This window comes from Cladosporium halotolerans, assembly GCF_011745625.1.
Source record: "Cladosporium halotolerans strain TM138-S3 chromosome Unknown Sca5, whole genome shotgun sequence".
In the NCBI taxonomy this organism is placed as follows: Eukaryota; Fungi; Ascomycota; class Dothideomycetes; order Cladosporiales; family Cladosporiaceae; genus Cladosporium; species Cladosporium halotolerans.
Window position 1 is genome coordinate 343,230 of NW_027191456.1, and position 14,003 is coordinate 357,232.

The 14,003-nt window shown below is 58.4% G+C and overlaps 3 protein-coding genes across 3 annotated transcripts; 2 read left to right on the forward strand and 1 right to left on the reverse strand.

The window, feature by feature from the left end:
* Positions 1-3,456: 3,456 nt before the first annotated feature.
* WHR41_02016 (uncharacterized protein) lies at positions 3,457-7,299 on the forward strand (the record flags this gene model as incomplete). The annotated part of the gene is made up of 1 exon (XM_069370622.1): positions 3,457-7,299. The coding sequence occupies one exon, from the start codon at positions 3,457-3,459 to the stop codon at positions 7,297-7,299; it is 3,843 nt and encodes a 1,280-aa protein (XP_069232121.1).
* Positions 7,300-8,086: 787 nt separating this feature from the next.
* WHR41_02017 (uncharacterized protein) lies at positions 8,087-10,737 on the reverse strand (the record flags this gene model as incomplete). The annotated part of the gene is made up of 6 exons (XM_069370623.1): positions 10,379-10,737; positions 9,584-10,260; positions 9,314-9,529; positions 9,134-9,257; positions 8,830-9,083; positions 8,087-8,769 (listed from the first exon to the last, which is right to left on the reverse strand). Exons 2-6 carry the CDS (start codon positions 9,720-9,722, stop codon positions 8,087-8,089), a joined length of 1,416 nt encoding a protein of 471 aa, XP_069232120.1. The 5' UTR covers positions 9,723-10,260; positions 10,379-10,737.
* A 440-nt stretch (positions 10,738-11,177) lies between these two features.
* On the forward strand, positions 11,178-13,752 carry WHR41_02018 (uncharacterized protein). The gene is made up of 8 exons (XM_069370624.1): positions 11,178-11,701; positions 11,756-11,832; positions 11,891-12,168; positions 12,222-12,690; positions 12,746-12,753; positions 12,808-13,112; positions 13,169-13,390; positions 13,449-13,752. The coding sequence occupies exons 1-8, from the start codon at positions 11,441-11,443 to the stop codon at positions 13,587-13,589; spliced, it is 1,761 nt and encodes a 586-aa protein (XP_069232302.1). The 5' UTR covers positions 11,178-11,440; the 3' UTR covers positions 13,590-13,752.
* Positions 13,753-14,003: the final 251 nt, after the last annotated feature.

Below are 14,003 nucleotides of genomic sequence, written 5' to 3' on the forward strand. Positions count from 1 at the left end.
AGAGTCAAGGAAAACGTACAAAACGCCCGCCCGCCCGGCCGTTGGCTCATTTCTTCAAGCCCGTGTGGCGCGCGGGCCCAACGGCGTCATCAGCGGTCTGCTGGACGTGCATTGCATGGGTATGCCTGTCGACGGTGTGGTGTCGCGTGGAAGGATTCTGGTGGCGCGGGCGGAGCGGTGGGCTTCGGGGAATTTCGTTAGAGTTGGCTTTGTTTGGTTCTGGTTGTTTGTTTGCTTGCTTGCCGTGTTTGGCGTGTGTGTGACGCGAAAACGACGCGACGCGGGGCGGAAAGTCAACCGTGGGTTTTTTTGCGCGGTGGTGCTGACTGGCGGCCTTGGGCTTGGGGCTGGGGCTTAGGTGAGATTATTGGCGAGTGCGGGGTGCGGAGATGATGAGGGCGCGTGACGGTGTTGTTGTGGTTGATGACGGCGACGCGTCGCGTCGTTCTTGGGTGTGTGAAGGGACGCTTGTTGGGGAAGACGGACATTCGCTGTCATGCATCTCTGAAGAGGGCTTGCGAGGGCTCGGAGGATGGACCGGAAGAATTCTGGGGTCGTGGGAATGGCATGTCTCAGATGCTGGATCTGAACGGTTTCGCGGAGATGGGGGTTGAAGAGTTGAGACAATCAAATGAAGGTTTGTTGCCATGCCTGTAATTACATGTCGTTTGTATGAAGATTTGCTCGTAAGGGTATGCATGTGGTTGAAATCGACCTGTCACATACCAGTAATTCTTTGAGGAGTCTTTGATCCGGCACATGTCCCTACCTGGATCCATGGAACGTTACTTTGGCTTTCGAGGGTACTCTTCGAAAGCAGCATCAAACGGATTTTTCCGCTGAGTGATGCCGCTCGTTATCGGGTTCAATGTCAACATCGCCCTTCCACTGGGGGGTCAAGCATACGTCATTCTAAATTGACAGGGTTCATTTGAATGATAATTTTTTCCTCCGATGCTGCGATCGTTGTGAGGGCGATGTGCTTGACACGCGTTGGACTGTTTGAGACACAGCCTTGGGGCCAGAATTTCCGACGTCGGCCTGTGATTCCGGGCTTACCTAGGCAGACTGTGCGGCTAGGGCGGGAAGCTTCGTGAGGGTGTGGTGCTTCGTTGGAAGCGATTCATGCGCCTTGGTATCGCCGTAGGAAAATGATTAGCAGGACGTAGGCTTTGATCGCAGGACTGGGCCCAGCCTCCTGGTGGGACCTATTGCATGGTGGGTGATAATTCGCTTGCTGCGAACGACGGGAGAAGCCTGGCCGCATCGCCTCCAGCTCCCCGTCCGCACATACTCGGCAGGAGTCTATATGCCCGTGGTGATAAGCCGCGAGCTGAAGTATCTTGCGTCACAAGAAAGGTGACAAGCGGCCAACGACAAGCCGTGTTCCAGCAGAGTGCAAGCCCGTGGCCTGTCAGCGCACGCTTGCGCCGTCACTTCGCCTCAAAGTCGGACGACAGGCGCCGCGTCCCAGGCCTGCAGGGCGGAAAAGCACATCAAGCAGCTGGCGCGAGCTACACACGCCGGCTTGCACAGACGAGCGACCGGCGCTCAGATCCCCCAGGGCGTGTAATAGGCGGGAACGGGCGGCTGGGTTGGACGCGACAGGGCTGCCATGCGCCGGGGAGGCTAGTTTGGATGCCGGCCGGACATGGTCTTTGCAGGATTCTCCCTGCTCTGCATCATTTTCGCCCAAGCACCGAAGCCTATCGGCGCCACGCAGCGAGGCCACCCCGTGCCGGTGGGCAAGAACGTACGGTACACTGCTAGCTCGCATCATGATAGAGTGCATGCATGGTGCGAATATATATCGACGGACGCATAAGTGAGCCTGCATGTCGCGAGCAGCGCCTGCCGGCACATCAAACGACAGCCGAGCGAAGGGCTGGATCGCACATCGAACGACCGCAGGGCCGGGATTGTCGAAGTCGGGGTGTGTGGGGCGATGCTTTTTCGAATGTGGTCATTTGCGTTTGTACCTGCATGTGGGCGGGATGGTGAAACGGCACCCCTGAGCGGGATGAAACCGGACGGGCCGGGCGTGCAGCGTACCTGACAGGCTGACAGGCTGCGTGTAGCAGACGGGAGGGCGCATGCAGAGGCGGCGTGGAGTGGGAGGGCGCATGCTGGGAGGGCAGTGGAGGTGTGTAGGAGAGCGTGTAACTCGATAGGAGGCTGCCCCTTGGGGCTGGGAGACGACAGGACGCAGGGTGGTATGGACAGACGCCGGAGACGGCAGCCAGTCGGGCAGGCATCGCCGGCGTTCATCTCGCGGGCGACGCAGCGATCGCCTGAGCCGGGCGATCAGCAGGCCAAGCACTTCACTCACAGACTCACTCGATCACTCGTGTGGCCGTGGGCTCTCGACGCAGAGGGCGGCGCATCATCACTCACCCGCGGCGCTGGGCGCCGAAATTGCCTGCCCCGGGCATGCGTCCTCGCGCCTCCTCGCGCCCCCCCGCCGGCGCGGCTAGCAGGCATCAGGCACGCTTTAAGGCTCGACGGCGGCGGGTGCTCGACGTGCCACCGCCGCCCGCCAGCACCCAGGCATGCATCTCCCTGCGCCAGCGACACGTCTGCGCTAGCGGCCTCCTCCTCCCGCAACGGGCGCACGTCTCTCTACACGCCCAAGCGCGCCGCCGGTTGGTTCTTGAGTCTTGACTCTTGCCTGCATCCGCCAAACGCTCGCCCGCCCCGTTGCCTGCCAGAAACAGCGACCCGGCACACGCACACGCACTCGCACACCCTCCCGCATCCTCTTCCTCTCTCGCACGCGCACACCTCCCGCGCTCCCACGCACCACCACCACCACCGCTCACGCCTTCATCCCGGCCGCCGCTCACTCCATCCGCTCCACGCGCCAGCTCCCTCCCTCACATCGCCCGCACGCCTCTTTTCGGCCGCCGGCAGCGTCTGTCCTGTGCCAATCGCTGCGTCCTGCTCCTTCGAGCCCCGCTGTGTTGTCCACGCCGCATTCCGCGCCCTCGGATTGCACCCATCATCGACGGGTACCTGCACTGGCCCGCGTCCGCTCGTTCGAACACCCCACGGCCTCCAACACCCACGCCTCGCGGCATGCGCGTCTGAGAAAGCGTCGCCCGTTCGCACCCTTGCCCGGACCCATTGGCCATGCTGAGCATTGGAACCTGGGACGCTCAAGACTCGACGCCGAGAGATTGTTGAAAGACACATCCTACCGCTCGCTTGCCCGCAAACACCGGCTCGCATTGCTACAACCCATTGATTGCCGCAGACGGCGCGTGCGAGTAATTCGAGGTCGCACCTGCCTCTCTAGACCTGGCAATTACACGGACTCGCTATTCTTGCAACAACGCTCCTTTCTCACATCAGATAGTAAGTCCGGCTCCCAATCAGTGCCATCGGTTCAGGAAATCCTGATCCGTGCCTCCGGCGTCATTCTCAGGACTCTCACTAACCTGGCCACTCAGATTCACCATGAATCGCCTACTGAACAGGAAGAAGACCGACGATTCGTCTCTCAACGGCGATGCCCGTTCACAGCCGAGCCCCACTCCCACATCAGCCTCGCCAGGCCTCAAGAAGAGCGGCACCAGCATATGGAAGTCAAAACACCGTCATGCAAAGGAACAGCCAGAGCAGAAGCCCGAGCTCGACCTGTCTTCTGCCCTTCCGTCCAACGATGACTTTCGTACGAGTCTCCTGATGGCCAATCTCTCACAGCGCTTCAGTATGCTGCGCGAACAAGACAACCCCGAATCCCTGATGGGCAAGGCTAGCGACGACAGCGTGCTGGAGCCTAGGAGGCGTTCCCGCAAGCTCGACTTTGGCTTTGGCGTTGGTGGTCTTTCAGATATCGATGAAGTTCGTTCGATCAACAGCTCAATACGACCTCCTTTCGCCATGGACAAGCACCAATCGTTCAGGTCCGAGGACGGTTATGCAAGTGAGACCGATGCTCCCCATTCGACCAGCGTTATGGCTCGCTCTCGACCCGGCGAAGGCAACACGATGTTCGGAGGACGGCAGAAGGTTTACATGATCCCTAAAAACGGAGCCGCATCTACAAAGAGTCTTGGGAAGTTCCTTTACGACGACGATGTCGGCATGTCTGCATTCCAGAAGCACAGGCAGCGGGAGAAAGAGCTGCAGGCAGCTCGGGACCCCGAGATGCCTGAGGACCCAAGCTTCGATTTTGGATTGGATCAGACGGATGGCGGAGATGACGACGAAGATGCGGGTCTGCACGACTCGGTGAGAGATTTCTCCAACTCGCCCTCGCTATCTGCCTACGATAAGAAACGGTCGACTTCATCCACTGCACGCTCTGAAGCACGCTCGTCCACGGCGGCTACTTCGATCACTTCTCAACCCGCTAGCAGCAATCCCGCCCCGCTCCCAGCAGCGACAGCCGTTCCGACTGCGCCGTTGCCTGCTGCTCCGGTGGAACGATCGAATACAAAGTCGCGTCGTCTCTACGAGCAAGGCCTTGACCAACACCTGCATGACCAGCAGTCTTCTGCCATGTCTCGGCTGAACTCCATTCAGAGGCAGCGGACCTTCAACAGTGGCAAGAATTCTCCACCATTCTTACACTCAGCGAAAAGCACTGGGAATCTGAGCGAGCGCGCTCCGCAACACGTCTACGCCTCGAACAATTCGAGCCCGCCGGTACCACCACTCAATACTTTCGCACCGTTCCCCAAGCCCGGACAGAGCCCTCTTGGTAGTGGTCCGAACTCACCCCTGAGTCCTACCATCGAAGAATCCAGCGTTTTGAAACAGGCTCTGGAGCCCGCCGATCGAGGAAAAGCGACAGCGATGGGAGCATTCAACAAGCCGAGACATGCCTTCGACGAGCAGCAATACATGGAGCGCCAGATGCAACTTCAACGATCCACCTCGAGTGCGGTGACACGCCAACCTGCGCAATCTGCATTCCAGCAGCGCATGGGTCGATTCGAGCAGGGTGAGAGGGAGCGCAGTGCATCAAACCCAACCAGCCGATCTAGGTCGAGGTCAAGCTCGATTGCCAACGAACCCTCCAGGGCTCCCAACGCATTTTCCCCTGCAATGGCAACCAACCAGACCATTCCAGGCGCCCAGGAACTCGCTGAAAAGCAGCAGTATCCAGATACCCACCGGACCTTTTTCGGCAACATCAGCGCGAGTGACAGCGAGGACGACGTAGATGAGATTCAGAGTGCCACCAGCCCGTACGGACAGCAATTCGGAAGGTGGCAGCCAACGGTCCTTCCTTCCGTTTCGGAACACCCAGCGCTGCGAGGCAATGCTGACAAACCTGCCCTTGTCGAGGAAGAGGAAATTGAAGAGGAGCAAGAGCCCGTCCCTCACATCGCTGAGCCCATTTCTTCCGGTCCTCCGGTCAAGCAGGAGATTGATGCACCCTCTCCGCCGAATGGCGAGGATCTTGACTCTCCAACTCTTGGCCCAAGTGCAGAAGGTCTTGGTAGTATGATGCAGCACTTGAGGAATAAGAGTAACGGCTCGTCAACATACCCGCAAGACGAGGTCGCTCGTGGAATGCCCGACCTTCCTACCATGCCGGATCTCAAGAATTATGAATCCGCCAGGCAATCTGTACAGACAGAGTCCCACGTTGCTCCCTCTGACACTCACTCTAACCTCTGGGATCTCGAGACTGAAAGTGTCAATTACTCTAACCGGAATACTGCCTTCGCTCGAGAATCTGTCAACAATGTTGATGCCACCTCAGGAGCGCCACGTGCGCCATCCCGGGCGCAGTCGAGCGCTGCGAATCGCAGCGAGCAGAACTCTGAGGCTTTCCCCGACGTGGAAGAGCCCTCATGGCAAACCGAACTCACCAGGCAACACACTCGCAATATCAGCACTGCTACACAACAAGAGCGGGCGGCGTTCGATAACGAGCTGGCAGCCCGACGCAGAGCGATCCAGGAGAACGTGAAGAGCATGGTTGATGCTGATCACTCCCGCAACACCAGCCCGGCGCCGACTCCTGGTGGCGCTTTCAAAGCCTTCAACATGTTGCGATCGAAGTCTAGCAGAGATTCGATGGACACCAGAAAGGAAGCACCTCCCAAGGCGATGAAAATGCTCGGAATCGGCGTCGGACCCATCTCGGCCAGCACGAACAACCTCAACTCGCAGTACGAGAGAGGAGGTAAGAGTCTCGAGATGAATAGAGCTCGCGGAGACTCTGCTTCCCGCGGAACCTTCTTTCCTCGCACACTGCAACAGAGCGACCAAGATGCGAAGAGAGAGCGCGCAGCGTCGCGAGCAAGAGGCGACAGTGATGCCAGCAGGATGGGTCGCCCTGTTGGCCGCTCTCCGGCTTCTTCTGAGGTTGGCCGCGGCCGTGGCCGTTCCAACTCTGAGGCTACGAATGGTGGACGATCCCGCAGCACGACCAATCCCTACCGCGATGACTTGGACAGAGCCATGGCTCAGGGCGCGGGCAGCAGTGCATATGGCGTCCCGGAATTGTCGCCAATGATCACCCGGGAGCTGACGCCCAGGCCATCTCCCGACGTTTCCAACAAGAGTTCCTTCGAGACCAAGAACCGCTCTCGCAGTGGGAGCCGCACGGGAGCCATCACCGGCGCCATGACAAGTTACTTTGAAGCGAAGACCCTTGCAGCAGCTCAGAACGGACAGCACGGGCGCTCTCCTGTCATCGGCCCGTCGCCTGCTGCTATGGCATCGAACTCACACCTTCCGCAGGGCGGTGCCGCACGCGGTTCGCCATACATGCATGCGCCTACTCCGCCGGTGTCCGGACCAAACACACCTTCTGCCAGCTCGCCCACTCCGCCACCGATGCCGCCGGGTCCTTCGCTTCGCCAGGTGCCCCTCCGCAAGAAGACTGTCAACAAGCATGACATCTCCGAGCCCGTAGCACTTCTTTCTTCGACTTCGAACGTGGACACCATCGATCTTCCCGCCGGCGCCTCTCTCAAGAACGGCATGGACAGCCCGCCTCCCGTCCCTCCCATCAACCCTCGTCGTCGCGCGACCCGCAAGCTCTTCGGCATCGGCCGCAGCGAACCTGAAGATACCAGCTCTCCCAACCCTCCGATGTCACAATCCGCCACACCGGATCTCTGGAGCGGCGGTCCCACTGCTCCCCGTACCCGGAATGTCAGCAACCCCCCGCGACCCTTCGAGAGCAGCCCGGCGCTGCAGCAGTACGGCTTCGAGCAGAGCACTCCTCCGACCAGGCAGTTTAGCAACGCAACGCGGCCGTCTGGTTTCGAGCGCAGCGGCATCACTTCGCCTGAGCCTTCTGAGAGGCCCCCGATGGAAGGCGGCTTCATCTAGACGCAACGTCATCGATGACCTGCTCACGGCATTATTTCATACCCTACAACACCGATATATATATTTTATCGGCGCTATCGCAGTCTCTCTCCTCGTCGGCATAAACGCCGGGCGCTGAGTCGCTTTCGCTTATTTTCGATCCGAGGGCAAGGGAGCGCAACACACATCGGCGTTCAGTTCGTGGCGCCTACCACACCACACCACACTTCTCAACCGAGAATATTCAATCTCCTTAGCTCTTCACAAGGAAAGGACCGGCTCAGAGATTTCGGGCGCCGGACTTGCAACACATGTACCATACGACACGACGGCAGGCATTTGGGGGACGTAATGTTCGGCCTGGATCTTTCCTTTTCTCCTTTTTTTTTTCTTTTCACTCTGTTCTCTTTTTTTTTTTTTTTTTTTTTTGGCGAGCCAAAACGCATGATACCACTTTTGTTTATTGCTATTCCCCCTTCACTTCTCCTCGAAATTCTCCTTCTGTCACTCCTTTTGTTTTTTCTTTTGCCATCGCGCAAATACGGCCAAACCGCATCTTCTTTCTCCTTTCTACCCGATGTTCTTGAGAGATAGCTAGGGATAGCAGTAGAAAGACTCCTCTTTTCTTCAACTATACTATCGCCATCACCGATTTCCAATCCAGAATTTCCAGACAAGAATTCAAAACGTAGCTTCAATCTCTAAGCAGCAGAAAAGCACATCGCATTCTCCAACTCACGTCCTCACCCTCCAACCCTCCCACTTCCAACCTCCCTTTCAACCCCTCCACAGACCCCAAAAACCCGCTCTAAAAAGCCGGGTTCGCATTCCTCAACAACTGCTCAAAATACGCCTGGAACCACGTGCCCGCCTCCGGCGCCGGCGTCAGCGCATCCGCATACCCGCAGTGGGCATCGTACCGCGCGGCGGCAGAATTGCTCGTGCCGTCGCTCTCGCCGCCGGGCTTGACCCAGACGATCGAGTCGACGAGGGCGTCGCCCGTGTCCGTCGTCGGGCGGATGCCGAAGCCCGTGCCCTTGACGTTGCACCAGTCGCCCCAGGCCTGCTGGGCCGTCGGCTGCACGCCGCTGCGGCCCTGGTCGACGATGAAGCGGGCGGGGAAGCCGTTCTGCTGCAGCAGGGGCGCGATGGCGTTGATGTACAGCTTCTCGTTGTAGTTCTTGTTGCCCTGCGTGTAGCTCGGGGCGGAGGTGATGTTGTAGCCGTTGTAGTTCGAGACGTTGGTCACGAGGCCGCGGAGGGCGGCGGGCTTGCCGGCCTCGGTGTAGATTTGCGCGAAGAGCTTGGCCGCGGGCGCGAGGTTGGCGTCCCAGCCGAGCCAGCCTGCGTGGCCCGCGTCGAGGTACATGGCGACGTTGGGGAAGTTGAGGGTTTTCGCGGCGTACTCGACGCCCGCGATGTAGGCGGGCGAGGCTTCTTGGCATTTGGCGACGTTCATGTTGGTCACGAGGTTTCCGAGGCTGTCGGGTTCTGTGGGAGAGGGTTAGGGGAGGTTGGGATGGGGGTTTTCGGGGTTGGGTTGGGGCTCACCGATCACGAGGGCCATGGTGGTCTCGGGGTACTTCTTGATGATGGCGGCGATGGAGTCGATGTAGGCCTTGTACTTGTTCAGGCCGTCGTTGGCGACGGTGTACTCGCCGTTGCTGGCAAGGGCGGCGCAGTCTCTGTTCGGGAGATCGTAGACGACGAATGCGCCCATGATCGGAGGGGAAGCGCCGGCCGCGTTCTTGGCCTTGATGTCGGCGAGGTAGGTGTCCATTGTCGGGACCTTGGCGGCGGTGTCGCTGCGTGTGGTCAGTTTGAGGTGAAATGCACAAGATGCGACCTCACTTACAACCATGTGAACGTGCCGATCTTGGCGACGGCGCTGGCCTTGGCTTGCAAGCTGGAAGGCAAGGATGGGATGGCCAGCGTGTGGATCTCAGACGAGTAGTACGGGTTGGCGTAGATCTGCTTGCCTGGGCCATGTTCAGTGGAATGTTTTTCAAGGACTCGTTCTCCATTGGAAACTCACCAGCAAACGGGTTGCCTGAGGCGCTCACAGGAGGTGGGCTTGTGGTCGAGCCACCATTGGAAGTGGTCGTAGAGCTCGTAACTCTGGTCGTAGTCGAACTCGAAGAGCGACTCGTAGTGCCGACACTGGTGGTAGACCTGGAGGTCGTAGATGAAGATCTAGTGGTGGTCACGAGGGTGGTCGTGGTGGCAGCGCCAGGCTGGCATTGAGAGTAGTCTAAGGGCTGTCAGTCTAGAATTTTGCTGGCGCGAAAGTCTCTGGGAATCTCACAGTCGTTCAAGAAGACACACGTAGTGCCAGCGTCGCAGGTACCGGTGCCCTTCCATTCACGACCACCGCATTGCTGCCACACGGGGATGGCGCTGACAGTGGCCGCAAAAACTGCGGCGGATGCGAGAAATTGCTTCATGGTGCCGTATTGTCGTTGCGATGAGAAGACGAGCGACTTGACCCTGGTCCAAAAGAATTGTAGCGAGAGGCTGTGGATTCTCTTTATACAAGCTCGAGATGTCCATCCAGCGACGCGGAGACGCTTCAGTCATCGCAGGGCCGTCGGGCCATGGCCCCTCCGTGCGGAAAGCGATCATTGGAGCCATACGACGCCTGCAAAGGAAGTGATCAAGCAATTTGCATTGTGATTGAATCCATGACCAGCAAGGTAACAGGGCTTGATCCGGCAAGGTCAAAGTATGCCGGTAAAGCTAATCCTAGAGCATGGTACCACATGGAGAGCACATTGGGCGACGAGGTCCAATAGAAGACGTCGCCACCTGGAGAACTGCGGACACGAGATCTGGTGGCACGATCTGGTCGTGGTCCGCCGCCTGTACTTCATCGCATACGGTATGGCGGAGGCTCAAGTCCTTGGGGGTGTATATTGCTGTACCGGAGCGTCGTACCCGTGGTTCCTCATAGGGCTCGGAGCCAGGTGAAGTTGCGACCGGAGGCTGACGAAAAGGTCTTGTTAGACGCAAGGCGTGTGCGGGTGGGCATCGTGTGGGTGAGCTGCTTGGAAGCACATTTCACGTTTGCAGTAGGACAGCGTGGAAGGACGGCCAAACTCACGCTGCGATGCGAGCGGCAACGTCGTTGGGTCAGTACACGAGTAACGTATGCGAAAGGGCAATGTCGTTTGGACACTCCCCCACGACCTGAGGTCTGCAAGCCGGGGTGGATTGCTCCGAGCGATGTGCAGACGGGGATGTCTGGGCTTGCTGGGCCCGCCGTGCCAGCGCCGCACGGATGGCTGCAGGGCAATCTGGCTGAGTGCTCCGTGTCACGCGGAGCAGGCGGGCGCGTCGGTTAAAAGAGCTCTCTGACTTCGGTCGCGTCGCCGGATACAGCACGGGCGCAGGCGGCGTGCGGTTAGTGAGGCAGCTGGAGAGTGTAATCAGGCCCGGCGGGCGCCTGCTCCTGCGAGCCTGCGCCCGCGCTGCGACGGCGCGCAAGGTATATAATGCAGAGCAGCCGTCGCCCGCGCTCGCAGAATTCTGGACTTGTCTGCGCGGCCGCAGCGCTGCTCGCGTAGGTCTCGTGTGCGCTGGGCGCTAAGCAGGCGACGGGTCGAGAATGTGGCTCCGCTCCCCCATTCCCCCATGGAGACCCCGCGGTTTAGGGCAGACCCCATCGCATCCTGCCTGCCACCCTCTGCCTGCCACTCTCTGCCTCCGCGACGACTCCATCTCTCCCCTGCTGTATCACGCATCGGCCTTGCATCCAGCCAATCACACGTGCACGGAGATAGCCATCTGTTGTCACGCCGACACATACACCTGCCAGCGTGAGGGCCATGCGCCTCCGTGCCTTCGACAGCGTGAACGTGAATCGCCCTCCCCAGCTTTTGCCATGCGGTAGAGCGACGTTCTCCAAAAAGCTTAGGCGGCGCCCCGCAAAGTTGAGGCTCACCGCGACGAGATGGAATATCACACTCCTCCAATCCAGCATCTCACCCTCAAGCGCCACGGCCGGTTATGGTTCGTGGTGGCTTCATTCATCAGATGTGTCGGTCTTAATAGTCCGGATCTGTGGATTCTGCAGTCAAGATGATCTCTTGGAGTGAGCCTCTCGAACCACCCGGCACCTGCGAAGCCAAGCACTCCAAGACGGGGTAAATCCATTGTTCCACGAATGGGCTCTCTGCTCGCCATGCGGGCGCCGACGCCACCCATCAGACGCTGTCTGCTTAAAAGCACAGCACCAGCACGTCTGCATGGCCACGAGCTCTCCCTTGTGCAATCAGACCAAACGACAACAACCTTTCATCAGTCTGAGCTCGACGGAAGCTGCCTTGCAACCATGGGCCTTCTCACCCTCCTCGTCCACAACGACGCCATCAAGACCGATCCCAAGGAGATCTATGGATGGCGTGTCTACGCCCTGGCATGCTCGGTAGGCCAATGTTATCGCAGATCACATGCTATTGAGTGAGCTGACCAAAAACAGGCGTGTTTCGGTGGCATGTTGTTCGGTGTTGACTCCGGTATTATCGGAGGTGTATTGACCATGTCCACGTTCAAGGAGTATGTCATTTATTTCTTGAAATTGTGATTTGTGATGGGAACTGACACACGAACGCAGGACATATGGTCTGGCAGATCTCGATGGTGTCGCAAAGGCCAATCTTCAGGCCAACATTGTCACCACCCTGCAGTGCGGCTGTTTCGTCGGAGCGCTCAGCACTGGTATCATCGCCGACAAGATCGGCCGTCGATACAACCTGATCCTCGCTGCCATCCTCGCCATCATCGGCACCATCATGCAAGCAGCCGCCATGGGCCACATCGCCGCCATCTTCGTTGGTCGATTCATCGCTGGTCTTGGTGTTGGCGCAGCCTCTATGGTCACTCCATTGTACAGTAAGTCTAATTGCCCGGATCAATATCGAGGCACTTACCAACCGTTGGAACAGTCTCTGAGAACGCTCCTCGTGCCATTCGCGGTGGCTTGACCGGTATTTACCAGCTCTTCATTACCGGCGGTATCATGCTCGCTTTTTGGATCAACTACGGCTCCAACATGCACATCTCTGGCGACGCCCAATACGTTATTCCTCTGGTCATGCAGGGTCTCCCAGCCGTTCTGCTCTTCGGATCCATGTGGTTCTGCAACGAGTCGCCCCGCTGGCTCGCTCGTCAAGACCGCTGGGAAGAGGCCAGCGCCACCCTGTCCCGCGTCCGCGCCCTGCCCGCCACCCACCCTTACGTCGCCAGTGAGATCACAGAGATCAAGGAGCAGCTCGATCATGAGCGGAGATTGATCGGCGACGCCGGCTTCAAGGACTTGATGAGGGAAATGTGGACAATCCCTGGCAACAGGAACCGTGCTCTGATCTCTGTTGGTCTGATGATCTGTCAGCAGATGACCGGTACAAATGCAATGTAAGTCTGTCCCGGCTGCTTCGAAATAGAGGATCAATCGCTGACATACTCACAGTAACTACTGTACGATATCCGCCTCTCTTGACACTCATTGACGTACCTACTGACACATCGCAGACGCTCCCCAGATCTTTCAGAACCTCGGTCTTACCGGCACCCAAACCGGCCTCTTCGCCACTGGTATCTACGGCGTCATCAAGATGGTCATGTGCGGTCTGTTCTTGATCTTCGCAGCCGACTCTCTCGGGCGTCGCAAGTCTCTCCTCTGGACCTCGATTGCCATGGGTCTGTCGATGATGTATGTCGGTCTCTTCGTGCGCATCGCGCCTCCCCAAGAGGGCGAGCCCGTCATTCCTGCCGGCTACTTCGCGCTCGTCTGTATCTACCTCTTCGCTTCCTTCTTCCAGTGGGGCTGGGGACCTGTAAGTATTCTCGAGGAAACGGGGCGCAAACGAATACCCGCTGACAGCTTCCACAGGTCTGCTGGATCTACATCTCCGAGATCCCGACCGCCCGCCTCCGCGGCCTGAACGTCGCCCTCGGCGCCGCCACCCAGTGGCTCTTCAACCTCGTCATCGCCCGCGCGGTTCCCAACATGCTCGTCACCATGGGCGAGGGCGGCTACGGCGCCTTCATCACCTTCGCCTGCTTCTGCTTGGCCATGTTCATCTTCGTCTGGTTCCTCGTTCCAGAGACCAAGGTAAGAAGCGATCGAATCCACCTGCAAATCGAACGACCACTAATGATTGTGCGAACAGGGTCTCGCCCTCGAGAAGATGGACGACCTCTTCGGCGTCACCGAGCTTACCAAGAAGATGGACGACGAGGAGACCGGCTCTGTCGAGATTTCGGAGAAGAACGGCACTAAAGCTGAGGAGGTCGAGATCTCTCGCAAGTGAGCGTGGCGCTTGTGATCGTGTCTCGGCGTTGCGTTGCGTTGTCTTGCTGTGCTATGCTTGATTGATTGATTAATGAGACGATGGACGATTAATCAGTCCACGGTGCGATTGAGGAGAGGTTCTAAGTAGCCAATCGATCGAACTTTTAATGTCTGGAGAGATACTATTCCGAGCTTCATCTTGATCGTACTAGACATTGTTTAGACGAATCAGAAAATGCTGTGACACGTAGTTGCTGAGCGATGACAGCGCGCTTTGCTCGTAGACGCGACGGACATCAGTGACGCGGGAGACGGCGGCTCAACTTCGGAAGACCTCGGCCCTACGCCATAAGTTAATTCTCAAGCAACATTTCACAATTCCCCAGTCCTAACCTAGCTCAGCTCCAAACCACTTCCCAAACAAACCACCAAG

Excerpts from the sequence above, each read along its gene's own strand:
- WHR41_02018 (XM_069370624.1), top strand. The coding sequence starts at position 11,441 with ATGGGCTCTCTGCTCGCCATGCGGGCGCCGACGCCACCCATCAGACGC. Across the intron at positions 12,169-12,221 it reads TATGGTCACTCCATTGTACA|TCTCTGAGAACGCTCCTCGT; the intron begins GTAAGTCTAATT and ends CCGTTGGAACAG. Across the intron at positions 13,391-13,448 it reads TCCTCGTTCCAGAGACCAAG|GGTCTCGCCCTCGAGAAGAT; the intron begins GTAAGAAGCGAT and ends TTGTGCGAACAG.